Source organism: Panthera pardus, unplaced genomic scaffold, assembly GCF_024362965.1.
Source record: "Panthera pardus isolate Hobbes unplaced genomic scaffold, ASM2436296v1 HiC_scaffold_21, whole genome shotgun sequence".
Classification (NCBI taxonomy): Eukaryota; Metazoa; Chordata; class Mammalia; order Carnivora; family Felidae; genus Panthera; species Panthera pardus.
Window position 1 is genome coordinate 2,880,593 of NW_026526777.1, and position 27,316 is coordinate 2,907,908.

Consider the following 27,316-nt stretch of genomic DNA (forward strand, 5'->3'; position numbering starts at 1 on the left):
TGTCATCATGGTGGGTACTCATACTGTGGACATGCCCTCCTGCAGAGTGACTCTTACTGGGCCCGGGATGCTGCCTTGATGCTCCCTTTTGTCACCACTCTTTTAGATGGGTTTCCCACAGCTGGCACCTCATGGCATGTCCTGCCTTCCTTATATGGCTTTATTCTTCCCGCAGCCCCAAGTTGGGGGGCATTCAGAGCAAGATCGAAGCGTAGACACAGATTTCACCTGGATTTCTTGCTCTCTTTAAAGGCCAGGCATACGTTCTAGATAGCATTTTGTATCTGATGATATGGAAGTAAGACATCAAGTTCCTCTTTCATAATAAAAATATGTATTTCCTGGCACCTGGGTGGCTCACTCAGTGGAGCCATGTGACTCGATCTCAGGGTCATGAGTTCAAGCCCCATGTTGGGTGTAGAGCTTACTTAAGAAAAAACTTAAAAAAGAAAATTAAAAAAAAAAAGAGGGGCGTCTGGGTGGCTCAGTCGGTTAAGCGTCTGATTTTGGCTCAGGTCATGATCTCGTGGTTCATGAGTTCAGGCCCACGTCGGGCTCTGTGCTGACAGCTTGGAGCCTAGAGCCTGCTTTGGATTCTGTGTCTCCCTCTCTCTCTGTCCCTCCCCTGCTTGCACACTGTGTCTTTTTCTCAAAAATAAACATTAAAAAATTTTTTTAAATATGTATTTCTTCTTTACGAAGGACATCACTTTTGTCCCTCAGCAAATTAGCTCGCCAGCTGATTTCTTAAGGCTAAGATTGAAACCTCAGACTGGACTGCATTTTGTTGTCTGTTACACTTCCTGTTGTCCAAGCTTCTGACGCCCGCGGGGGAAAAGAATAACATCTGAAATACACTTATTACTTTTTATTCTTGAGTTATTTCAAAGGTTTGCAAAACGTCACTGTGCTGTTTACTTAACGTCATAAACAAGGGGGGGTGTAAAATCCACGCTGCCCATAAGTTGTATCAGTTCATACACATCCGTCGTCAGTGAGTGCGCTAGCTTGCTAAGGCCTGTTGTTTCCGTGGCTGCGAACAGTTCAGCGTCACCCCAGGTGATACAGGCTAACAACTCCAGCTATCCCTTACGAACACAAGTGACTCCAAGCGACTCTGCCCCTTCTCCAGAGACTTAAGCACCCATGGCATGCTTTTTTTGTTGCAGACTTTGAGTCTGGAGTTCTCTCTCGTCCAGCAAGAGAGCGGACGCAGAAATGATAACGAGAGAGGCTGATGTCTGGGCGGAGAGAAGAACCCCGAGTAAGGGTCCTCGCTCCGTATTTATTAGGGTCAGAAGGCTGACGTACGTGATGGATATGCAGAAAGAAACGATAAAACAGTAATTGTTAACTCACGTGTGTGAGAGAGAAGGGGTTTCGAAGGTATGCGGTGTTAGGGCTTAGGGTCAAGACAGATGGACATCTGGGAGCCCAGCAGGCGGCCCTTTACTGCAGGCACCGTTTCTGTTTGTCTTAACTTTTCTAGGGACTAAGATAAGTGAGGCATGCCGCCTCAGGCTTAACGAGCCACCTTTCTCGCTGGCTAACGTGGGGCGCTTTCGCCCTGCGGTGGCGGCCTTCCGCCTCTGCCTGTTCGCGGACGCTTTCGTCCTGTGGAAGCGGCTTTCCGCCCCAAGCCTTGTTAACCCATCGGTGCAAGCTCAGAGAATTCTCCAACTTATCCCCCACACGTGTCCAATGTTTCTTCAGTGGTAGACATTCAGTGCTTGCTAGGCCCTGGAAGAATCGAGCGGGAGCCGGTGGGCAGAGGGAGGGTGTCTCCCGTGGGCCCAGGACTGCCGTGCCCCCTCCCTCCTCTGCCGGCTCAGGCCATGCGGGCTCCGGGGCGGCACTAGGCTTCGCCTGCTGAGTCGTGAGAGTCGCCAGCTCCACTGGGCTTCCGGGGTTGGTGGTCAGGCCTCCGGAACCTCCAAGTAGTGGATGTTGAACAATTAGACGGTGGAATTCAGCTGTTATGGGTATGGGGGAAGTTTGATGTTGTGAGAGAGGAAGGGTCTTGAAGACCACAGACTCTGTGTGGGTTGCGGTGTGTGTCCCATACCTGCATCTATCTTTTTTTTTAATTTTTTTAATGTTTATTTATTCTTGAGACAGAGACAGAGCGTGCACAGGGGAGGGGCAGGGAGAGAGAGGGAGACACAGAAGCCAAAGCAGGCTCCAGGGTCTGAGCTGTCAGCACAAAGCCCGACGTGGGGCTTGAACTCACGGACTGTGAGATCATGACCTGAGCTGAAGTCGGACGCTCAACCGACTGAGCCACCCAGGCATCCCCGAATCTTATTCATTAAAAAAAATTTTTTTTAACGTTTATTTTTGAGACAGAGAGAGACAGAGCATGAGCAGGGGAGGGGCAGAGAGAGAGGGAGACACAGAATCCGAAGCAGGCTCCGGGCTCTGAGCTGCCAGCACAGAGCCCAACGCGGGGCTCGAACTCACGGACTGCGAGATCATGACCTGAGCCGAAAGCGGACCCTCAACCGACTCAGTCACCCAGGTGCCCCCGAATCTTATTCATTAATATCAGCATCAGCATCATCACTTACCATCTGTCTACCTAAAAAAGGAAGCAAGGTGTTTGGAGCAAACTGTTTATTCAGAGATGGTGCATTGAAGGCTTTTGATCATGCTTGGAACACGTGGCCATTGATTGTGCCCTCGTGATCCCGGCTAGACGATCCCTCCTTCCTCCTCTGCTCCTCGGGCCCAGGAGGCGAAGGCCCAACTGCCCTGCCTTCACATGTGTCTCTACTGTGAAAACGTGCAGCATTTACTGAAATGCTGCCCCTTCTGTTCCCACAGAACACCCAGACTCAGTCACGGAGCAGTGGGACGGATCTTTCACCCAGCCTCCCAGACGGAAGGTGAGTGGTTGCAGAGAATGGGGAGAAGGCATCTGGGGGCCGCCCTGGGTATGGGGCTAGTGGTCCAAGGCCAGCGACGTGCACGGGACGTTCTCATAGCCTTCTGCGGCCTCCTCACGGTCCTGCCGTGCAGGGTCGTAGGGGTCTGCCCTCTTCACCTCTGAATAGACGATTGCAGGTTCCTGGTGGAAAACCTACAAACAGTAAGTACCCAAGGACGGGTGAGGAAGAGCAGAAGGGAGAGAGAGCCAGAAAAGGGGACCTACCTCACCCTTCTGATGCGTCCTTGGTGAATGTGCTGTTGGGTGGGAGGAGGAAAGAAAAGTATTAGACTGCGGGTGACAACTTAACAAGCCCCTCATGATGCACTTAAGTCTTTCCTCTGCTGCCTGAGCTGTTGACTGTTGGCTCTGCTGGATTCCTCCCAGCCTCAGACAGAGCATCCCTTCCCCACACACTGATAAAGCCTTTCCCCTGCCCACCAAATGCCCAGAGTGGCTTCCCGGCGTTTCTCTCTTTCTCCGCTGCTCATCGCTCCGGCAAAGTGGGTCCCTGCCCCCGTCCCACCCCCGCTCAGGGCCTCTATGGCCACGCTGATGAGGGGAAGGTGGCACGTGTGGTTTAGTCTGTACGGGGAAAGTGGAGGAGGCTGGAGAGGGGGTTGGCATCCTAAGGCCACACGGCAAATTCCCAGTGGAGATTCGCGGTGAAGCCTTAAGAAAACTCAGTGTGTGCGTCTCTTCTATCCTTCCAAGGGGCCCTCAGGATCTCTTTCTTGTATTTATTCAGCCAGTATGCTCAGTGGGCAAGGACCTTTTTAAAAAAAATTCTTTTTAATGTTTACTTATTTTTGAGAAAGAGAGAGAGACACAGAATTGGAAGCAGGCTCCAGACTCTGAGCCGTCAGCACGGAGCCCAATGTGGGGCTTGAACTCACGAGCTGTGAGATCATGGCCTGAGCTGAAGTCGGACGCTCAACCCACTGAGCCACCCGGGCGCCCCCACAATGACCTTCTATTAAGCACTGGGGAGCCACAAGGGCAGAGAAATGAACCCATATGCTCAAAGAGCCTATAATTTTTAGGGGGGAAAAACGGGCGTGGAAGAAACGCATCAAGTATTATGCGCACCAAGACCGAGGTACAGACTCAACTCTGTTGCTGTTGCAGAGGCTGGACACAGGGAGGGCTGACAGAGGCACCGTGAGTTTCTCAGTCAAACCTGAACTATGTCTTGACGTGGGAGCAGGGCTCACCGGGTGCACTAGGCGGGGGTAGGGATTTTCCAGGACAAATAAGACACGTGAGCACCGAAGCATGTGACAGCCCAGTTTGATAAGGAAAACAGCAAGGGTCTGCGAGGCGAGAGTAAGAACAGAGCTTCGAGGAGGAGGCGGGAGGCAAGGGTCTGGCTTTGGAACGAAAAGCCGCTGAGGCAGTTACTCTAGGAAGGGTGTGGTCGGCCATGGGATCTCAGAGGGATCGTGCTGGAAACCGCGTGCTGGGGGCCCGGGGAGGAGATCAGGAATAAAGAGACCAGTTAGGAGAATGATGATCGTCTACACCTTAGGTTATGAGCGGCTTATGCCAGCAATTGCTGGCCATGCGTCCTTTCAAAAAATATTTGAAGAGGCCCACACTTTTCTAAGCATTGAACTAGATGCTACTGATACATTAGTAAAAAATGACAGCGTCTGTCCTCAGAGACTTTATCGGGTTCCGGTGGCAGTGCACACGGGTAAGCGGGAAGGGACGCAGTCCTGTAACAGCAGCACGAGAGGAACAGACGATGCCTGCCTTCCGAGTCGCACTACTCGGGTGGCCTGACCAGAGGCCGCTTGCGGATCCGCTCGCACGCTGCCGCCTCCCCTCTGCGTGTCGCGAAGAGGTCTCACCTGGACTTCCTTCTCTGTGCTGTCTGATCCAGATCTGGGAATAAACCAGGTCGTCATCGCCAGGACTGACTGTGAGAGAGGAGACCATAGCCAGTTGTAGTCAAGAGCCCACGTTCTAGATTCTTCTCAGCCACCAAGCTCATAACCGCCTACTGTCTCGGACACAGTGCCGGGAATGTCATTTTAAAACTGAATGTGACTCTGCGGTGTCTGGGTGACTCAGTCGGGTAAGTGCCCGACTCTTGATTTCAACTCAGGTCATGATCTCACGGTCCATGAGATTGAGTCCCCATGTAGGGCTCTGGGCTGACGGTGTGGAGCCTGCTTGCGATTCTCTCTCTCCCTCTCTCTCTCTCTCTGTGTCTCCCCTACTCGTGTGCTCTTTCTCTCCCAAAACAAACAAATAAACTTTAAAACTAAATGGCGTGTGGCTCGGCCACGGGCTGTCGCTCAGTCTGTCCTCCCAGCCTGGCTCGTCCCTGGAGCCCTGAGCTCCTTGGGGAACCCTCACCGTTGCTGTACAAGGGCTGTAGCTCCATTAGGGCTGGCCGGCTCAGACTGGGTGGGCTGTGGAGGGCCTGTGCTGGAGGGTCTGGGCCAGGAACGCTCCCGATGTTCCTTGGGATTGCCCCTGTGACAGACGGGGAGAGGCACAAGGGACAGAAGCATTGGCGGATCATACCGAGTCTCAGGGAAGCCAGCGTCCGGGAGGAGCCCAGCGCAGTTCACGTAATAAAATCACGGCTGCTTGCCAGAGTCTGCGTGGCTCCCTCAAGAAAACCCAGAAGGCACGCGATGCCAGATGCAACCCAAGGCAGCATTGCAGAAAAGGTGGACGGAGGCAAGGTCAGAGGGCGAAAGTGCACCGTCTCAAGGTCTTTCCGACACACGAAACACTAGTATTTGCCTAACTTCCTATTGTTCTCAAAATTTTAAATGCTTAGACGTTGACACACAAAGACTTTTGCGTTCCCATAGAACCTGACCTTGGTTTTTTGTAAAAGGTCCCTTTCAATGTTCCAGCTTGTGTTACAATAATCTCCCTTTCCTATAAGGTAGCCCGAAGGCTCTACGGGAAAAAGGTTGTTTTTTTCCCCCCAATTTGATTTCCTTCCGTGATTAATATTTTGAATTTAACACCGATAGCACTCAAAAATGATGTCCTGAGTGACTGCGTACTGGAGGACTGAGCCGGGGAAAGAGCGAGGCGCCAAGTGAGCCGAAAGAGGGTGCCATTAAGGTGCCAGTGGTCAGCTCTCTGCCAGAACACATTTAAGGAAATAGATTAACACGGATAAGCAAATGACACGTAGGTCTAAGTGAGTAGCATCCACAAATACGACCGAAAGCGGCTTTCGCGAATCCCGTTTATGGATTTCATGAGAATTTGAAAAGGTTAATGAGAAGTCCAGTCAACTATCTTTGAATGCACATAATTCTGTGCCCCTATCTTGTGGGCGTAAATAAATCATGCAGATGTTGTCAACACAAGAAGCAGAGACCTCCCCTGGGTGCTTCAGTGGCCGAAACTCCTCCAGAGAAACAAAGGATCGCTGATGGCGGGTGAGCTGTGTCGGTGATGCGCCCTACTTTAGAATGTCCTTTCCTGGGAATCAGATTCATTCTAGATCTCAGCTACAGTAGATCTTAAGGAATATCCGGCCCCACCCTCCACGTCGTATTACAGGTGAGGAAGGCGGGATCTTGAAAGATAGTTGTCCAGAATCATACCGAGTAACAACAGCGTGCACTCTAAGGAGGTATGGCCAAGCAGCACAAGAGAGACAACTTAGTATTCAACTCTGGGCCTGGTGCTTCCTCACTTCCTCTTTTCTGTCCTGTCTGTGGCCCTGGGGGACAGAGACCGGGAGACAGAGTGCCCCACGGCGTGAATCAGGAGGGCCCCCATAACAAGCTCAGAAGTCTGTGTCCCTGGGGCCCTGGCAGACCCAACCCACTGTGGGTACACACTGTTTTCTCCACACCCCTTTTTCTCTTTCACTTGGCTGATTCCAACTTATCTTTCTTCCTCCAGGACTTTGCCTGGTCCCAGCAAGCTGTATGAAATGACCTCTCTCTCCACACATGGAGAGCCCTGCCATATTAGAATGGCTGTATTGGATGGTAATTACCCATTTGTATGTTTCCCTCGATCTCTCCACCACGAAAGAGTGTGTTACTTGAGGCTGCAAGCTGTCTTAATTACTTTGGTATTCTCAGTGGCTAGAATGTCGAAGATATTCAGTAAAGATTTGTGAAACAACTGAGCAAGTTCAAGTATGCACTTTGAGGACTAAAAAAAAAAAAAAGACAAGTTGACAATTTTGTAATAGGTGATTCCATATAAACGTAATCTGGAAGGCTACTCCATCGGCCTTGAAACTACGGCAGTTTTCCATCATCACTGAAATATTGAAATCTGTTTGGCCTGCCCCCGTGCCAGACTCCTCCCAATTTCCCATCTCTGACCTTTGCCTATTTATCTGTGGCTCTCTATCTGTCTCACCGGGCTTACGGACCACGAGTTATTGCCCCAAGTAAACACACTCATGAAGAATAACTGACTGATGTCTGCAAACCCTGAGTTGAACTGGAGGTGCGTGATCCCGGCTCAAGTCTCCCTCCTCAGAGGAATTGCAGTTCGCATCAGTCAACAGCCCACGTCCTCCCTTGCGGGTAGGTTAGCTAAGTGCCACGATGCATCTGTAAGTCAGTTTATCTCTTCATTTTTAAAACAGAAAACAGACCCAGAAGGTGGCTATTTACATAACACAAGCTAATAGCACTGAAGATTTAGGGGCCGGGCACAGTACTAAGCAGCACCACAATGGTAGATACTATTATATTGACCACAAGGAAAGGGTTTGGAGAGGTTAATTTACTTGCCATATAGCAAGTGTTTGGCAAGTAACATTACTGGAATTTTCATCCAGGCAGCTCAATCGTAGAGTCATTACATTTGTCGTCGCCTTTGGTAACGGGTTGGGTACACTCAGGCTTAAGGAGCAGAGCTCTTCTCTTTTAGAAAAGTTTGCAAGGGCTGAGCTCCTCCCTGAGAAGACTGATGGATAATGAGAAGGAAGACTTTGCTGTGAGGGAAACACAGCCAGTCAGCCAGATTTTGCAATGAGAAAGGCAGATACCCCCGATTGGTGGACTGTCAGAATGTCTCACTGAGCTCGCTATGTAAAACAACACCTCCTCTAGATCTGGAGGTCAGAAACTCTCGGGCTCCTGTCCCCATGGAGCACGTGAAGTGATGAGTGCTAATCTTGCCTCCCGTGTGTTGTTTGCTGTTGCTTCTACTGAACCAGCTGTTGTTTTGAACACTATCAACTTCGGCAGTAAGGTCTCAATGTCTGCACTTGTTGTATGTTACTAATTAATAAGTGCCACCCACATAGGTGATGACATCGAACAAGTAGGGCAAGTAGAATGTGTAACCAGCCTTCCATAAGTCACCAGGGTGCAGTGGAGAGAACATGGAGTCAAGGGCTAGGGAGATCCCCAGGTGAACCCCAACTGATGCTTCATAGATACATGAACTTGGAAAGATGACTTCACTTATGAAGTAGCCTCATTTTTCACTCTAATACGGTGATAATAATATTGATTGGATTGAATGTAGTTATGGAACGATTGGGAGAAGTAGACAAGCTATAACATTTCATTTAGTGGGCTCTAAATGAATGACACATTTTATGATGAGTACTGTTGGTGTTAGTGCTCTTATTCCCCTTATATATTAAGAAAAATGAGGGGCGCCTGGGGGGGGGGGCTCGGTCGGTTGGGCGTCCGACTTCGGCTCAGGTCATGATCTCGCGGTTCGCGAGTTCGAGCCCCACGTCGGGCTCTGTGCTGACAGCTGGAGCCTGGAGCCTGCTTGGGATTCTGTGTCTCCCTCTCTCTCTGCCCCTCCCCTGCTCATGCTCTGTCTCTCAATAAATAAGCATTAAAAAAAAATTTAAAAAAAATGATATACACGTGTAGTTTTATAGGTAATGTTACTTATGAAAATACTAGGTAGCTTTAAGATATCAGTCATAAGGGGCACCTGGGTGGCTCAGTCGGTTAAGTGTCCGACTTTGGCTCAGGTCTTGGTCTCATGGGTTCGTGGGTTCGAGCCCCGTGTCGGGCTCTGTGCTGATAGCTCAGAGCCTGGAGCCTGCTTCAGATTCTGTGTCTCCCTCTCTCACACAGATTCTGTGTTTCCCTCTCCCTGCCCCTCTCCTGTTCGTGCTTTCTCTCTGTCTCTCAAAAGTAAATCAACGTTAAAAAAATTTAAATATCAGTCATAAAGTGTTGGTGTTATTTTTCATACAAAGAACTGGACAGAGGCTCATTGATTGACATGAAAAGAAGGGTAAAAGGACAATGCTTGACCAGCATCATTAAGAAAAATATGTAAACTTTTTCATTAAAGTTAGATCCAGATATTTTATTTGTTTGTTTGCTTGATTTTCAGTATGAGCCCTAAGAAAAGGAGAACAGAAACATTTGTCCTGGTAGAAAAGGAAATGCCATTTTATGCCAAGCAGAGTGGCAGACAGAAAGTAAGGTTTTAGTAAATCCAAAGGACAAAGTATTGAAACTTTACAGGCACCCAAGGCATTGGATAAAAGAGTCCATTAATTCAAAAGTGCTTGATCCATGAAAAATCATGTAGAGAGGAAAAACGCAGTCACAGGAGAACAAAGAACAAAGGAGGATGGCAGATTTCTTGTAGAAACAAGAAGACAGGAGAGCAACATCGTTGAAATACGGAAAGAAGAAAAAAATCTCAACCTATAATTCTGTGCCAGCAAAATGTCTTTCACAAGGAATACAAAATAAAGGCTTTTACAGACATGTAAAAGCTGAAATAATTCATCACCAGCAGACCCATACTATTAGAAATGTCAAAAGAAGTCTCTTAGGCAGAAAGAAAATGATACCAGATGGAAATATGGAGATACAAAAAGGAATGAAGGACATTGGAAGTGGTAACTACTTGATTCAATATGTAGGATTCTTAAATTATACTGAAGTCTACTTAACAGGTAAGTGATTATTTACAAAAATAACGTTAATGTAGCTAGGAAGGAAGGAATGGAGGACACAATGGTAATATTCTTATACTATATGTGAAATGATCCTATGTCACTTGAAGATAGACTGTGGTAAGTTAAATATCTATACTATAAACCCAAAACAACCAATAAAGTAAACAAAACAAAGAATTATAAAGTTAATAAACCAATAAAGGAAGAAAATGGAATCATAAAAAATACTCAGTTGTTCGAAAAGAAGGTAGAAAAAAAGAGAAAAGAAAACAAAGAACAGATGGGACAAATGGAAAACAAATAGCAAAATAACAGACTTAGATCTAACCTTATCAACAATCACATTAATGTAAATGGTCTAAACACTTTAGTTAAAAGGTAGAGATTGACGTATTGGATTAGAAAGCAAGAACTAACTCTATGCTATCTATAAAAAAATGCTTTAAGTATAAGGGCACAAATAGATTAAAAGTAAAAAGATGGATAGAGAAATACCATGTTAATAGTACTTACCTTAATATCAAAGACTATTTCAGAGTAAATGATACTAACAGAGATAAAGTTACCATTTCACAAGGATAAGGTAGTCATTTCATCAAAAACACAAACAATATAAACACTTATGCACCTAATAAAAGACATTCCAAATACCTGAGGCAAAACCTAATAGAATGCAAGAAGAGATGGCTAATCCACAATTATAGTTGGCGATTTCAATACCCCTCTTTTGGTAGTTGATAGACCAAGTAGAAAATCAGTAAGGATAGAGTAGACTTTAGCAACACTATCCGTCAGGTTCCCCAACAGACCCATACTGTAATAAATGTGAAAAGAAGTACTTCAGGCAGTGGGGCGCCTAGGTAGCTCAGTTGGTTGAGCGTCTGACTCTTGACCTTGGCTCAAATCATGATCTCATGGTTTGTGAGTTCTAGTCCTGCCTCAGGCTCTGTGCTGACAGCGCAGAACCTGCCTGGGATTCTGTCTGTCCTTCTATCAGTCTCTCTCTCTGTCTCAAAATAAATAAACAAGGAAAAAGAAAGAAGTACTTCAGGCAGGAAGAAAATGATACCATATGGAAATATGAAAAAGAATGAAAAACACTAGAAGTAGTAACTCAGTGGGCATTACCTTGACATCAACTCAGACAAAGGCATGACAAGAAAATAAAGCTATCAGGCAATATCTTTCATGACCATAGATGCACACATTCTTAACAAAATTTTACCAAATCAAATTCAACAATCATGACCAAGTGAAGCTGACTTGAGAAATGCAAGGATGGTTTAACATTCAAAACTCAAAATCCATATCAATTGACTAGAAAAGAAAATCCTATGATCGTCTCAATCAATGTAGAAAAGTCATTTGACAAACATTTTTTCTATAAAAACTCTCAGCAAATTACAAATAGTGGGGACATCCTTAGCCTAATGAAGAACATCTAGAAGGAATCCACAGCTAATATTATCATAATGATGAGACCAAATACTTTCCCCAAAGATCAGGGACAAGACAAGCATGTCTGCTCTCGTCCACCACTTCTATTCAACATTGTATGGGAGGTTGTAGCCAGTGCATTAAGGCAAAAAAAGAAATTAAAGGAACCTGGATTGGAAAGGAAGGAGGAGAACTATCTTTATTTGCAGATGACAGAATCACCTATGTAGAAAATCTGATGGAATCTACAAAACAGAGACTGGAACTAATAAATATGTATGTAGCAAGGTTGCAGGGTACAAGACCCATATACAAAAATCAGTTGTGTTTCTATACAAGTAGCAACAATAAGAAACTGAAATTTTAATTTCATTCTCAGCACCTGTGTTAATTTTATCTGAATTTCACAATATGTGACTGGCATTCAGATATATCTCAGAGTTTATGGTTTGTTGTCTATTTTTTGTTACAAATGAAGACTTTTTTCTTTTTTTATGCCTTTGGTTCTCAGTAAGCTTAGGACCAGGGGTGGAATGGTAAATACCGTTGTAATTTTTAATTGGAAGCAAACTCTGCTACCTGATTTAAATCTTAAATTAAACACATGGAGTAGCAACCTTATTGAGAAATTTATTTGTCACTTGCCTACAGAGTGCCAGTGAGTAGAACAGAGGGTCTAGTATTTGGAAGGGAATAATGACCTTAATGGGATGCATCGCATAAATCCAAATTATCATAGTGATGGCAAAAGTCACAGTGCCAAAGGGCAAGACATAGACACCCACCTGACTTCCTTTGGGTTCTGAAGCGACCCACCAGAGCAGCCGTAGCAGCGAGACCAAGCATGCTTAGCAAGCACCCGATGACTCCCACAGTGATATGGGTTACTTTGTTCTTGCAAAGCCCTACACGGGAAGAGCTATATTTGAGTCCCAGTGTCAAATGTTTTTAATCTAGACAACATGTCGGTGGGGGCTAGAGATCTCTCAGGGAGGGTTTCTCCCGGATTCTGATTTCTCCATTTGGTTGATTATCTCCACGATAATTTGTAATTTTCAAAATAACAGCACATGAGGGTCAGCATCTAAGGTTGAATAGTTCCCTTATCCTTCCCCCATGAAATCAGCACCAATCTCTGGAAGTCCCAAGCCTTGTGTGCATGTTCAAAAACTCTTTGATGCTTGTAGAATTTGTACAGTCTATAGGGAAAAATATTTTCTTGACCTTAACTGTAACCTGGAGGCCAGCTACCCCCAACCCACCTGTGATGTTAAGTGACACCGTCTCGCTGCTCTGAGCCCCCAGGCCATTGTCAGCCCCACAGGAGTAGTTTCCAGAATGTTCTGTGGTCAGAGAGAGGTTAAAAGATGCTCCCCCTCCAAAGGGGGCTGAGGTGTTCCCCAAGATGACATCCTCATGATAAAACCAGTATAAGATCGGGGGAGAACCCCTCTGGGCCTCACAGCGAAGCTCTAACACATCTCCCACCATAGCCTGGGCCACATCAGGGTTGAGGGTGAGGACTGGGTGAGACACTGGAACTGAAAGAGGAAACACAGTTCATTTGCAGTATTGAGTATGCATACTAGATAATAAAGGAAATATCCAGCCTGATTTAGTGGTAGGAACATGGACCTGGGATCAGGAGAACCCAACTAACTTTGAGTCCTGTCTCTGCCCTTTATCAGTTCTATGATCTTGATGTTTTGGAAGTTTTAATCTCTCTGAGTCTCATTTTTACAACATGCATTTAAAGTTAGTAAAGTTGTGCATGTATATAGTTAATAAACAAACATTTGGGGTGCATGTCCAACACTTTTGCCAGTGATGTGGAGTCATGGAAAAATCCAGAGAATGTAAGGGTTTGAGTCACTGAAGTCATTGCCATATCTCTTTTATCCTGCCATTTTTCCTATGCCCCAGTGCTCCACTCCAGCCCCCAAATGCTGGGCACTTCAGAGTAATCCTGGCTTGGATGAGGGGTCTCCCCTAAGTGGACAAGCACTTTGCTAACTGAAAATGGGAGATGTGAGATGCCTTGGATCCTCCGGCGAGGAAAAATTTTGTTTGGGGATACTGAGAACAACAGATGAAATAGCCTGTCGTTCAAGGAGTCAGAAGGCCACAGAGGTTCTTAGAGTCTGGAAGCCATGAGGAAGCTCTGTAGGTCTGGTTCCCGTGAGTGTCCGTGAGGAGACACGCTGTCTCGTAATCCAGACAGACATGAAGTATTCGGGATGGGATGGGAGTAGTGGAGGAGCACTACTACGTGGGCAAGGACCAATCTCGTCATTCGTTCTTGGACAAAGGGATTTGGAGATAAAGCTTTCTATCTGCTGAGCCATCATACATTTGGTATTTTGGAGAGTCTGTGAGCCTCCAGTAGAAAGACTGAGTGGAATACATGGCTGTCAATGACAATGACAGAAGAAATGACTTTCAGAATGTGTGGTCACAAGGAAGAGTCCCAGGAGGTCTCAGGCAGAGGCAGAAGTGGGGAGTTTGCTGGGACGCCACCCCAGCCAAAAGCCTAGAGGGGCCTCTCTGTTTGTGAGAAGACATAATCTGTTCTTAGCTGCGACTGCTGAGAGCATATCCTGCTTACCTGTGATGCTGAGGGACACCATCTTACTGCGCTGAACTCTCAGGCTGTTGTTGGCCTCGCAGGAGTAGTTTCCAGAATGTTCTGCAGTCAGAGAGAGGTTGAGGGATGCTTCTCCTCCAGAGGGGGCCGAGCTGCTCCCCAGGGGGACGTCCTCGTGATAAAACCGGTACAGGATGGGGGGAGAGCCCCTCTGGGCCTCGCAGCGAAGCTCCACCACGTCCCCCTCCACGGCCTGGGATCTGGGCCCCCTGATGGTGAGGACGGGGCGGGACACTGGAACTGAGGGAGACAGGGGGCCGTCAGAGAAGGTCCCTGACACTGTGACACTGTGGTAGATTAATGGCTCCACTCAAGGCCCCTAAAAGTAGACGTGCTCCTTGAGCCATGGGGAGGAATCCTGGATAATTTTTATTTGTTTTCCTTGCTATTCAGTCTTCTCCACAAGAAGCAAGTTGTTTTGACTTTGCATCTTTGCTGTTCCTTGGTTGGCCATTAAATCTTCAAACCTCCGTTCCTTGCTTCCGTCAGAAGATCCTCGTGGCTGACAGAGAGCCTAAACCCCAGTTTGGGAATGGGGCCAAGTGACAGGAATGAGGAACTTACCTCTCGGTGTGATTCTGATCCGTTTACTGAGGACAGGGCCATCCAGGTTGTCGGCCGCACAGTAGTACCTCCCGGCATCCTGCTCCCTCACGGAGGCTATCCGAAGCTCTGCAGACAGGGCGTTCTGGGTCTTCCTGCCCAAACTCCTCTCCGAGCCCTCCCGGTGCCAGGAGAACGTGACAGTCCCTGTGCCCGCAGCTACTGAGCAGATAAGGACGAGGTCTTCTCCTTCAATCAGCTGGCCCACAGGGGGCTGCGTCTCTAGATTCACATCAGACACAGGGACCCCTAGGAGGACAGAGGAGGACACGACAGGGTCTCCATGGCAGGTGCTGCAGGGCCAAGGAGAAGGCTGGTATTGCCGTTAATAAGCCAATAGCAGCAGGTGCAATAGGCAGGGGTCTTTTATTTATTTGTTTTAATTAAAGAAATTTATTTATCTTTGAGAGAGAGAGAAAGACAGAGTGAGAACAGGGCAGGGGCAGAGAGAGAGGGACACACAGAATCTGAAGCAGGCTCCAGGCTCTGAGCTGTCAGCACAGAGCCCGACATGGGGCTGGAACCCATGGACCGTGAGATCATGACCTGAGCCGAAATCAGATGCTCAACCGACTGAGCCCCCCAGGTGCCCGGCAGGGGTCTTTTAAAGGAGGAATTGAGGAATTGATTGTGTACGTGATTATTAAAGGGAGCAAAGCCTGTCCCCCGCACACCAATTCCCACCCTCGGGAAATGTGGGCACGTGCCTATGATCTTCTTTTAAACCTAATGTTGACCACAGTCAAGTTTTATGGACCTTTATGTCTAAGGCATCTCTGATGCATCACCGGACGGCAGAGCAAGTGAGAACACGGGAAGCTTGCGTGGGCTCTGACGTGACTTGATCAGAGCCCAAACCTGTCTCCACAGGTCCCTCCAGCCTCACCTGTCTCTCCCCACATCCTGCTCTGGCTATTCTGGTTTGTGTTTCTCTTCCCCTTTTCTTATGATTTTGGAATAATTTTCGACCAACACATGGACGCACCATAGGGGCTTCTATGGGCTGCGTGCGGTCATCAGAGCTTCTTGTTCTTGTTGACCCGCAAGGAAACACATCCCGTATGTGTCTGTGGCCCCCACAGGGCTGGGCACCCCACATACGATCAATAACTACTATCACCTAACTCAGAGGGAAGAGAATGCTGCGGGGAAGTTAGGCCAATGCCAAGCACAGGAGAAAAGGGTGGCAGGATGCCTGGCTGTTACTCTCAGGCACGTTCGTGATCGCAGGGGGCAAGACCGACCCCGCAGACACTCACTATGGACACGTATCTGGGATCGTGGGCTTGTTTTCAGGATCCTGGGAATCACCGTCCTCGCTTGGCACCAGTAGGAGGCGGTGCCTTCACTCCACATGGTGGGGATCTGGAGCTCCGGGGAGTTGCTCCAGCCGGCCCCCAGAGCCCGGTGCTCTTTGAAGAAACAGAACTGAAGTCTAGTGCGCGATGTCAGTGGAGGAAGCCAGGTCTCACATGTCAGGGTCACGGGGCTCCCCTCGATGGGCCAGGAGGGGCTGGCTGTCAGCACAGGACTCGGAAACAGCTCTAGAGAGACGAACAAATGTAGTTCCTGGGGCAGTGAGGCTCCGAGCTCCTGGAGAGGTGGACCTGTGCCCTCAGGACCAGAGGTAGGGACCCACGCGGGTGGAGCCACCTCTTGTCTCCCTCCCACGGCTGCTCGGAAGAGGCCGCTCATGAAATCCCCACCGCTGAGCACCCCTCTTCCATCCCACACGCTGGTCCCTTGCCAAGCCCTATTACCCATGGGAGTGTAGCCATTACCTTGAACTTGGATCTTTAAAGGTCTTGAAGTTTCTGTCCATGACATCCCCAAAATATACATCCCAGAAGCAGTACAACGATATGTGCTATCATCGTTGAAGGCTGGATATACTGTGATGTTTGAGTTATAAGAACTTCCAATTTTTTCTTCATTTTTGTAGTAAGTCCTTTCCATAATATCTTCTTCTTCTTTCCCTCGGCATCTCAGAACCACTTTATCTCTTTCAAAGGCAGGGTGTGAGGCCTGGAGGACCAGCCAGTCTGCAAAGAGTGAACGAACATGACATATCCCATCTATTTCTTTCTGCAAAGCCTGCAAAGCTGCAAAGCTCCAGACGTGCCGCCCAGGGGCTTGATTTCAGAGACCCACCCCCTTCTTTCCTCACCAGGTAAAAACTGCACATGCACGGGGTCACTGAGGGAAGATCTTTGGGTCTTGCATCTGTAATGTCCAGACTTGCTTATTTGGAGTCTTCCGGATTGTTTTCTCAAGGGAGTCTCATTGTGATACCAAGATACGTATTCCCAGGCTAGAGAATGGTGATCCTTACAGAAGAGAGTCACTGTCTCTCCTTCGAAGGCTGTGGACCATGGAGGTTTGAGGAGAAGTAAAGCTTTTGGAAGTGCTCCTGAACAGGAAAGAGAAAGGGTCAGGCAGGTGAAGGTGAATGGGACGTGGGTGGAGACCAGGGCTGGTTGCCAGTGGGAGGGGAGCCGACAGGACCCAGGGACCTGCTTGGGGCGGAGCCTGCTCTTCCTTACTCTTTGCCCAGCCTGGGGGTGGGCAGGGGGGTGTCACGGGGGAGAGGTCTCAGGTCCCTGGTGTGGGCTCAGAAAAGCTCAGGAGATGCGACGGGCAGCTGGGCAGACACCGTGCTGGCCTCTGGGGGCGGGCTGATTCTGAGATGCTCTTGTCCTCGACATTCCTGCCAAGGCACAGGTGGGCCTGGCTGAATGAGCCTCGGAAGCACTTTCTAGACTCTGACAAACCACTTCCTACTTGGTTGCTCATAATTAATACACATTTTTTCCACTTTCGTTATTTTTAAACCTTGCTTCCCTTGAGATTTCACGGGGAAGGCAACTTCTGTCCGCTCTCCAGCCAAGTCAGACACAATACAAAACGGAGGGATATAAAGAATTGGAATGGAGGGGCACGGGCTGCCTGCGCAATCATCTTTGTGGATAAAACTGTAGCTGACCAACGGGACCAGAAATTGAAGCGGGACAGCCACACAGGCTGCAACACTTTATCTCTCTGTCCTTCGACGGTGGCTCTGGCTTGAACATACAGGGTGGGGGTAGGGGGTCCTTAGGGAAGAGAGGAGACACGTGGGAGGTTCTGGGCATTAGCCTCCTGCCTCTGCAAATGCTTCTTTCACTCACGCGAGCGGGGAGAGAACCGAAGGCTGGAGAGACCACAGGAGGCTCGGCGAGCCCGCCATGGTCACAGGTGTCACCGCTGACGTTGACCCACTCCCCGCAGCCCCCATGTACGGGGGAGGACCCGTGCCCCGAGAGCAGGGGGAAGAGAGAAGGGAAGACTGACCTGCCGGCTGTCGTCCGGGAGCTGTGTGAGAGCCAAGGTGAAAGGTTAGCACCGGGCGATGGGGCTCCTGCCTTTGCACTTAGACTCCACCGTTCCCCGCAGCCCGGCCACGGCTGCTTCTCTGACGCTTCCTCCCATTTCCTGGCCCGCATCCCACACCTCCCCAATGCCCCTCCCACCCCACCCCACCTCGCTGCTTGGGCCCCATCCCCTTACTTTCTTCAACCTCTGATGAAACGTTGACTTAAATTCCCAGGAAGGGAGCTATGTTGCTCTGCAGACCTTCCCTCCCTCGCCTGTGTGGGCCCTAACTGTTTATCTGCGCGTTTCGAGGTGTGGTTTGGCAGGGAGAAAGCCCCAGCTTCCCGGGAGCTGGGAGAGGACACAAGGGGGAGGCCTGGGGTCCCACACTTGGCTTGCTCTGGGGGTCTCCGGACGCTGTGGGTCTTTCTGGGCACCAGCTCTACTCGTTTTGCACCTCTTGCTGTGCCTCTGAAGTCCGGTGAGAGCGGAGACAGAAGCTTCCCGGGGGTTTGGCACCCCCCCCCCCCGGGGTTGTCCCGGCTGGCATTAGGAACGTCGGGCCCCCAGCCCAGTCTGGGCTCTACTCACCCAGGATCAGCAGCAGCCACAGAAGCATGGGGGCCGGGCCTGGCCGAGGGCAGGGGAAGACTGTCTCACCAAAAGCCAGGCTTCTGTCCCATCTGTGAAGGAAGTATGGAGAGCGGGACTCAGGTAAGGTCTGCAAGAATTAAAGAAGAGGAAGCAAAGTGATCCTAGCTTGCCTGTGTTCGCAGAACATAAGTGTGGCCGCCTCCCTGTCTGTCGTTCGGGGCTGGCCGCTGTGAAGTTTTAGATGCTGGTGGCCTCCTTCCACCGGTTCACGTCTGCCAGGGAAACTGTCTGAGGCTGTGCCCGGCTTCTCTGAAAATGCCACGCTGTAGATTTCCTAGTATTTCAAACGACACTGTCCTCATTTTTCGGATGGAAACCCCCTACATTCTCTTACGTTCACACAAACTTGAGTGTCACGTGAGGTACCGATATAGACACAGGTGGGGAGTGTGCTGTGTGTGTACGTTTTGGAGTGTGAGCCCCACAGAGTCAAGGCATCAAAGCAGATGTAAAACCCTTTTTGACCTTTGCATACACGGGGCTGAAGTTGCTGAAGAGGAAAATAATGGAAATTTGCGGGGGCACCTGGGCAGCTCGGTCGGTCAAATGTCCGACACTTGATTTCGGCTCAGGTCATGATCTCAAGGTCATGAGATCAAGCTCTGCATCCAGCTTGGTACCCACAGGGCGGAGCCTGCTTGGGATTCTCTCTGCCTCGACTCCACTCATGCATGGTCTCTCTCTCTCTCTCTCTCAAAATTAAAAAAAAAAAACTTTAAAAAACCTAATGGAAATTTGCAGCTTAGCAGGGCGCCCTGCTGGCTTCAGTCGGTAGAGTATGTGACTCTTGATCTCGGGGTTGTGAGTTCCAGCTCCACGTTGGGTGCAGAGATTACTCAAGAAACAAAAAACATAACCCTCTTCAGAGGGTTCCCTAAGTCCCACCCAGACCTGCACGGTGAGGGGGTGAATGGACAAGCACACAAACAGGAAGCTGTTTCATGCAGGTGACAGTGGCTGGACCCCCTCCCCCGCCCCCATGATTCTCGCTGTGGCAAGATGCCTCCGGCAATAACCATCAGGAAACGTGGGGGAAAGAAAAGATTTGTTATTTACATGTCCTGGAAACTACATGTGCCTGCAGCCACACAACGAGGTCACAGGCCTGGGGTTCCTCTGCTTTCACTGGGGTCCAGGGGGTGGGGAGAGCACTTAGGGTTTCATGGGCTTACTCTTTATCAGTGAATTTAAAATATAAGAGCAGGAATGTAAATGCGTGAAGAACAAACACAAGTGGTCTAAATGGTCGGTTACCCAAATCTGCCAAGATCAACTGCAAGCTGCAGGCGGGACGCCCCCTGTGGGCTCACACACAGGCCCTGTGTCTGGCCCGGACCCTCCTCAGAGACGCCCTCCCCAACCTCAGGGTCCAAGGGTCCCTCCTGATTATTTCCTGTTTCAGCCCCACCTGCGTCTCTCACTGTCCGTTTCCCTCCCCAGGCCTGCAGCATCTGTAGCCATTATTTGCTTATCTTTCTGGCCCTTTCCCCCTTCTGAAACTCTCACAGTGTATTGTTCAGCCTCTTGGGCCTCTCCCTTTCCTTTCTTCACTCTTTTTCACCTTTTCTCCTTTGCTCCCCTGACTGAAGTATTTCTGTCAACCTGTCTTCGGTTGTCTGGTCCTTTCTTTCACGGGGTCTCGTCTGCTGTCCAGTCGCTTCCCTGAATGTTTCAGGTCAGTTGTGTTCTTCTGTTCTGTGATTCCTGTGTGGTTCTTTTATACGGTTTCTATCTCTTTGTTGTAGCTCTTGCTTGTGCATGCATGGGTCTCTGGACCTCAGGGAGTGTCTTTCTGGGGTTATTTTTAATTCTCTGTCAGGTAAATCCTATAATTCTACTTTATTAGAATTTGTTTCTGGACATTAAAAAAATTCTTTTAATGTTTATTTTTGAGAGACAGAGAGAGACAGAGCATGAGTGGGGGTGGGGCAGAGAGAGAGGGAGACACAGAATCCGAAGCAGGAGCCAGGCTCCGAGCTGTCAGCACAGAGCCCGACGCAGGGCTCGAATCATAAGCTGCGGGATCATGACCCGAGCCGAAGTTGCACGCTCAACCGACTAAGCCACCAAGATGCCCCTTAAAATTAAAAAAAAAAATTTTTAATGTTGATTTATTTTTGAGAGAGACAGAGACAGAATGCGAGTGGGTTAGGGGCAGAGAGAGAGGGAGACACAGAATCCGAAGTAGGCTCCAGGCTCTGAGCCATCAGCACAGAGCCCGATGCAGGGCTCGAACTTACAAGCCGCGAGATCATGCCCGAGCCAAAGTCGGATGCCGAGCCGACTGAGCCACCCAGGCGCCCCGTGGAAATTTAAAGTGTTACTGTGTTTGTCATGTCTTTGGCTCTTCATTTTCCTTGACTCTCTGGGTAGGTGTCTGTTCATTAGACAAAGAAGACACCTTCCCAGGTCTTCGCAGACTGGCCCCATGCAGGAGGAAACCCCAACCAATCAGCCCATCAGTGATTCTGGGGCACTCTATGACTCCCTGGGGGGAAGCTGAAAACCGGGATTTTTGCCTTGTTCCTATGTGCTGAGCAGGGGGGAGGATCACTGACACCTTCCAGTGCCATCTGCAGACTCCCCACACTTCCCTGAGTGGCTGGACCCATTGGTGCTCCAGACTGGCAAAAGGCAGGAAACAGCGGCTCCAATGCAGGAGCCAACCCCCACCTCCCCTGGGTGAAGCTGGGTTGTAGGGACTCTCTTCCTGCTCTCGTGCCGCTGTGTCAGAGGCAGAGTCCCTCTGGACTCAAATCTCCCTTTTGGCTCTGGTGGGTCTCAGTTCATGTTCTCATGGGACGTAGAAGCCTTTCATTAGTTTCTGATTTCTCTCACAAAGGGAATTTGTCTGTGAGCCATTCCTGAGTTGGTGTGTTTGCGGGAAGAAGGAGCGTGCAGGGCTCCCCGCGCTACAATCTTGCTCATATCCCAAATCCCACTGTGTTTTCAGTGCCCACGTCCAGAGCTCTGTCATATGGTGATTCGTCAACAAGTGGTTGCTGAATGAGTGGAAGACCAATGAACGACAAAGCGCAGGCTGACAATTGAAGAAGTTCAGACATTAAGATGTTTCTTGGGGTGCCTGGGGTGCCTGGGTGGCTCCGACTTCGGCTCAGGTCATGATCTCACAGTCCGTGAGTTCGAGCCCTGCGTCGGGCTCTGTGCTGACAGCTCGGAGCCTGGAGCCTCTTTCAGGTTCTGTGTCTCCCTCTCTCTCTGCCCCTCGCCGGCTCCTGTTCTGTCTCTGTCTGTCTCTCAAAAATGAAGAAACGTTAACAAAATTTTAAAGGATATTTCCTTAGTCACTCCCAGTTAAAGGTCCCTGCGATAGTCTGGAGATGAGGTATCAGTTACATCGCTCTAAACTACATTAAACTATTTATTAAACCTGCACTCCATTTGTCGTGTAGTGTGGGGTTATTGTAAACTATTGATCAGACAGAGTATGGATGCCACCTCTTCTGAGAGGTCTTCCCTACTGAATCTGAGCTGGGTGTTCACCGTGGGTGCTTCAATAACACCCCGATTTCCTCTGCAGAGCGTGCACTTGGACGGTGCAGCACAATGTCTTGTGTCTTTGACCATATCCCCAGTAGTGTGAGCACCTTTGGGGAGGGAAATGGCGCTGGCTCAGCTTTGAATTCTCTGTCCGGCACAACTGTCAACAGAAGAAAGAGTCGATTGAATGTAGCTCTAAGATGTAGTGTGTTCGGGTCAGACTTACTCTACACGTGAACGAATACAATTCATTCCACGGTCAGAGGCGGAGGTGATGCTGATTCTTGCCAACCATCGTTTCCTGTGCCTGGAAAGAGGTGCTCGGAAAGCAGCCTTTTGGATGCTGTTGCCACGTGGTGCCAAAAATATTGGATTTCCGATCTTCCCCTCCGTAAGGCGAGGACACATCGTGTGCATGTTATAGTCTCAGCCTCTAGCCCGACGCATGCCATTAAGTGTAGTGTTGCCAGATACAGGGTCCCCAGTAAATTTGAATTGCACACAAAAAACGCATGATTTTTATTGTCACTGTGTCCTATACAATATTTGGGATAAATTCACACCAAAAAAGCAGTCCTTGTGTGTCTGAAATTCAAATGTAACTAGAAGTTTTGTACTTTTAGTTGCTACCTATGGCAGACGTAACCGGACAGGATCACTTCCGACGTGCGTGAATAACTTCGTGAGCGTTGCGTCGGGGGCACCGGTTCCGTGCTGTGTGTGTGCATGTGGCTGTCTCCTCGGCTTGCTCCATCCCGGGAGAAGTGAAATGATTCACCTGGTAAATCTGGGCGAGTAATAAATGAGGCATGCCAAGTCAGCTGCACACTTTCCGCCTTGGACGCAAGACTAGAGGTCTAGTCTCTGTGCAGGCACAGACTTTCCCCTGCCCTGGAGGGAATCTAAAATTTTGAGAGCAAATTCTCCGAGACACAAAATTTGGAGCATAGGCTTACATAGAACAGGAAGAAAAACAAAGGAGCGGCATAGTCACAAGGTGGGCTTTCAGCGTTGGGATTTAGTGAGAGCAGGGCATTTGCAGAAGAAAGAGGCTCATACTGAACCTCCCTTCTAAGTTTACTGAGCCCACAGCCTTGAGGCGTATGGCTTTGTGACCTTGCTACGTGACATCGGCTTGTGGTGCTTGTATGAAATAGACCAGTGGATGCTTCTACAGGGCAGGACTACCCCATGGACACCAGTAAGGAAAGGGTTCAATAGCCTCATCGGGGGCCTGAAGAGAGTTGGAGAAATCCCTTTGAGCAGGAGCGAATGAGGCAGGGCTTTACCTGTGGGCAGGAGGCACAGGGATGACCACGGGGTCTGCCCGGCAGCGGAGCCTTGGGGGGCTCAGGGGTGACGCCGCAGAGGCCAGGGTAGCCTGAGTAACTTTCCAGGGCACTCACAGCTTCAGCGCTACGGCATGCTTCAGTCAAACTAGAAATCTGTGAAGCTTTTTAAGGCCCTGGTGACCGGAATATTTTGGAGCTGTAAGGTTCCTTGTGAGCTACAAAACACCAGGAACAATCTAGCTTCAAATTGCTCATGTCAGGCCTAGCAAGTCTCCTGCATCAGTCTCCCCAAACTCCACCCTGCGTGAAGGCCCACGATGCAAATTGGAGGCTCACTCTTGAATTCCTGCGGTATTCCCTAGGCTCAGGGGTGAACGTATTTGAAGAACCAGTGGGTAAGGGTCAAGATCATATAGTTATTATAAATGGGCACGCAGGGCTTTGCCTGTGCCTCTGAGGACGTGACCAACAAATGTAGGAAGTTAAAAAAGGGGGAGGAGGTTCAGGTTCTTGGGGTGCACACGTAGGAACGATCGAGTCTCACTGGACCGGTCGAGGCATGCGCTTCAGAAACACACGAGGCAGTTTAGTTTCCAGAACCCGCTGAGACGCGTGTTCCGCCTGGACTGAGTGTGCGGCACAAGGCAAAAACCCCTCCCGGGCTCCTCAGGCTGGTGCAGACCCTCCCAGGCAGCAGCCCGTCTGCTTGGTGGAGGGTGTGGATGCTGTCACTCACACCTCCCCTCGGTCCACAACCACAGTGTCATATCTTACTCAGAGGGGAAGTGAAAGCCAGGGGGACGGCACAGAGTAAGTGGTTCCCACCAGCTCCCAAAATAGTAAGCGTTTGGTGCCCACATTAACCTTTTGGTGGAAGGTTTCTCGTCACTGAGTTTATGTCCAAAGGTTCTGGGTTAACCGACTGGCATCCTACCGGTGCCAACGAGAATTTACCTGGCCTCCTTCATCATATGTGAGTGGGTCTGCGTTAGGGGCTTTGGAGACATTAACCGTGGGTGCGGGGGCATAATGTATTCTGGAAACATGCTTGTCATCCAAAGCACTTGTATATCAAAGCGAATTTCAAGGACCCATTGGCTCAGTTGGGATCGTGTGACCTTGGGTATTGTGTACAACTCGTATTGCAAGACGTCGCTCGTTTATCAAGTTAAAATGTATTCGAAACGCGTTACTCGCAATCCAAGGTTTTACTGTATTTCGATTTAATGTGTCTGGAATTTTTCTTACAGGGGGATCCGATCTTTGAACCTCACTTTCTTCCTAGGGATGCCGACAAGGGAAGGAGTGTACAGGAAAATCTGTGGCATCTCGATGTAATTATACTGTTGGAGGATCTTAGGTTACTGTTTAATCTCATTGCGGAAACCCTGAAACCCAGAACCCCCTCACTGCAGAAACCATTCAGTGTATTGGGCTGAATTGGGGGATGGAAAATAGAAGTAGAAGCGAATTTTCACCTGGGATGCCCAAATGACATTGGTATTACTGAATTAATGGTTTTTTCCCTGAGTCTTTGGGAAAATTGCACAGCCTGCCCAGCAGTGTGGCCACGAGGATACCCACAGGAGCCGGGCTGGTCTTGGGGAAGCAGTCGTGAGTGCAGCTGGGAACTCCCAGAGCTCTGTCGGCCCCACAGGAGAAATGAGATCCCTAAAGACCTGCAAAAAAACTATACAAGCTCCTCTAGAAAAGGGCAACAGATGTGATAAAAACTACACCTGCTTCACACAGTCGCTCACGGAGCACATTCCCTGGTTCGAATATTGGCGGGGGTTTGTGTCAATTGCTATTATTTCTTTCAAAACACTTGGTAGGGTTGTCAGCAACACTACCTGGGCCTGGAGTTTCCTTTGTCGCGAGTTTTAAACCACTGGTTCAATTTCGTTCATAATTTACAGCAGTACTTAGGTGTTCTTTCTCAGATGGTGTCTTTTTCAGTTTTGTCTTCAATATTTCTTCCTGGAAAAAAAAATTTTTCTGGGAACTGTCCATTTCATCTAAGTTTCATTTTTACTAAGATTGTGTATTATCTTCTCGTGTTAATTTTTTAAGTGTATTTATTTATTTTGAGAGAGAGAGAGAGTATGAGCAGGGGAGGGGCAGAGAGAGAATGGGGGAGAAAGAATCCCAAGCAGACTCCACACTGTCAGCATAGAACCCTACGTGGGGCTCGAACTCACAAACTGTGAGATCCTGACCTGAGCTGAAACCAAGAGTCAGATGCTTAACTGACTGAGCCACCCAGGTGGCCCTTGTTGCAAGTTTTAATAACTCCAGAATATATAATCATGGCATGTTCTTCATTCCAAATATTGGCTATTGGGGCCCTCTGTCTACTTCGGTCCCGATCAGCCAACCACAGGCGTGACCTGTGTCTCCTTCCTTCTTCCAAGTGTGACTCATGGTGTCTTGTTTCCTTGTGGGCCTGTCTTTGTGTGCTTATTGCATTTGGAAAATAATTTCTAGAATTGATTTGAAGACTCAGTTGATTTTGTTTTTTCCCAAGCATATTTAGCTGCTAAAATCCATTTTGGGAAAAATCGGTCTTTTGGAGGCACTAGCAGTATGGGACCACCTTACTCCACGTCCAAGATGACCTGAAACCAGGCACCCGTCGGTAGGAGGGCCCGCTTCCTTCCGATTCCCTCTTACTAAGACTGGCAGTCTTTGAGGTCCCCACTCAAAAGGGAGGGTGGTTTCCCAGGTTGCCGGAGCTTCACAGACCCTAGACTTTGGTTTTTGATGTCAGCCTTACAAGGCTACCTCGATCTCAGCTCAGTCCCTTAGCATCATTCTCACATGGGCATCCCCCCCTCCCCATAATGCCACAGGGCATGACAGCCCCCCACGTTTTTTGCGTCCTGATCTTTATAATTCTGATCTTTATCCCAGATCTCTAGAGCTAGCTGAAAGGACCTTTTTCTTCTTTGTGTGTGTGTGTGTGGGGGGGGGGGGGAGATTGGAATTTTTGGGAACCGTACCTCTGGAAAGGTAACACTGCTGAGATGAAGCATCTTTAACCTGGAGACCCAACGGCTTGTTCGGCTTCACCTTCTGGTAAATAGAGCCACCAAACTCCGCCTTGCTATTCACTTCTGTGTCTGGACTTCACGAGTCTTAAAGCCAAGCAAAGTTGCTCTGGGTCACTTGGGACTTTGCTGCTTCGTGATTCGTTTGTTAGCCAGCCAACCAGCCCCCCGAACTCAGCACCGAGCACCCCGGAGCCCAGCGAGGTGAAGACTCTCATCGCAGCCCAGGCTCACATGCTCCGGCTGGTGTCCCGTCCTGTGTTCAGCTGTCCCCGCCGCCCCAGCGTGAGTGGAGAAGCACGAATCAGAAGCCACCTTCCCTGCACGTGTGAGCTCATCTTCCCCGATAGTCTCGGTGGGCAGTGTGTGGTTGTGTTCTGTTTGTTTGGTCCACCTGCACCTGCTACCACGCTGCCCTTGGCTGTGATGGTCTCACGGTCGGCTGAGCCTTGGCTGGTAAATTTCAGTCCTTTCTAAGACTTCATTTCCAAGTCAAATTGCATTAATAGCCTTTTTATTTATAGCCCTTGCTGAAGACAGCCCGGTGGATTTGCCAAGCCCAGCACACATGGGGCACAGCCATCCTGTCCGTGGTGGCCGTGGCCTGGGGGGCAGGCTGTCCCGAAAGTCACATGCTCTCTTTCCGTTTTCTGCTGCCCGTTACTCACTTACAAGGATGACCGACAACACTCATTTCTATGTTTCGAAACAACTCCCTCCCACCCTTCAATCGTGCTATCAGACTCTTGAGTTTACACAACAGAATTTTGAAAATTCTTTTTGGTTGTTTTCTTTCTATTATTCAGCAATTGTTTATTGGAGCAACCAAATTCTAGCAGAACTGCCGTCTTCCAGTAACTCGCCAAGGGAAAGAGGAGAGGGCGCCCCCGACATGTTCTCCAGGCCTTTTAGAAAACGTGGGGTGGTCCCTTCGGCCGCCCACGGGAGAGTCCATCAGGAAGG

At 49.1% G+C, this 27,316-nt stretch overlaps 1 protein-coding gene across 11 annotated transcripts in view; it reads right to left on the reverse strand.

The window, feature by feature from the left end:
• Positions 1–2,598: 2,598 nt before the first annotated feature.
• Positions 2,599–27,316, reverse strand: part of LOC109260395 (Fc receptor-like protein 2) — a 43,252-nt gene continuing 18,534 nt past the window's right edge. Inside the window, exons 1-14 of one of the 11 annotated variants that reach the window (XM_053908857.1) lie at positions 18,621–18,832; positions 18,448–18,539; positions 17,836–17,856; positions 16,673–16,915; positions 16,287–16,547; positions 15,765–16,049; positions 14,467–14,754; positions 13,864–14,142; positions 12,521–12,799; positions 12,044–12,163; positions 5,291–5,410; positions 4,780–4,848; positions 3,152–3,183; positions 2,599–3,067 (exon numbers count right to left, since the gene is read on the reverse strand). In XM_053908857.1, coding sequence (XP_053764832.1) covers positions 2,942–3,067; positions 3,152–3,183; positions 4,780–4,848; positions 5,291–5,410; positions 12,044–12,163; positions 12,521–12,799; positions 13,864–14,142; positions 14,467–14,754; positions 15,765–16,049; positions 16,287–16,547; positions 16,673–16,915; positions 17,836–17,856; positions 18,448–18,539; positions 18,621–18,637 — 2,232 coding nt within the window. In that variant the 5' untranslated portion in view covers positions 18,638–18,832 and the 3' untranslated portion in view covers positions 2,599–2,941. Of the gene's footprint in view, positions 3,080–3,151; positions 3,184–4,779; positions 4,849–5,290; positions 5,411–5,479; positions 6,630–12,043; positions 12,164–12,520; positions 12,800–13,863; positions 14,143–14,466; positions 14,755–15,764; positions 16,050–16,286; positions 16,548–16,672; positions 16,916–17,835; positions 17,857–18,447; positions 18,540–18,620; positions 18,837–27,316 lie in introns of those variants that run through there. The other 10 variants (XM_019438555.2, XM_053908860.1, XM_053908861.1 and 7 more) reach the window with 10 other exon arrangements.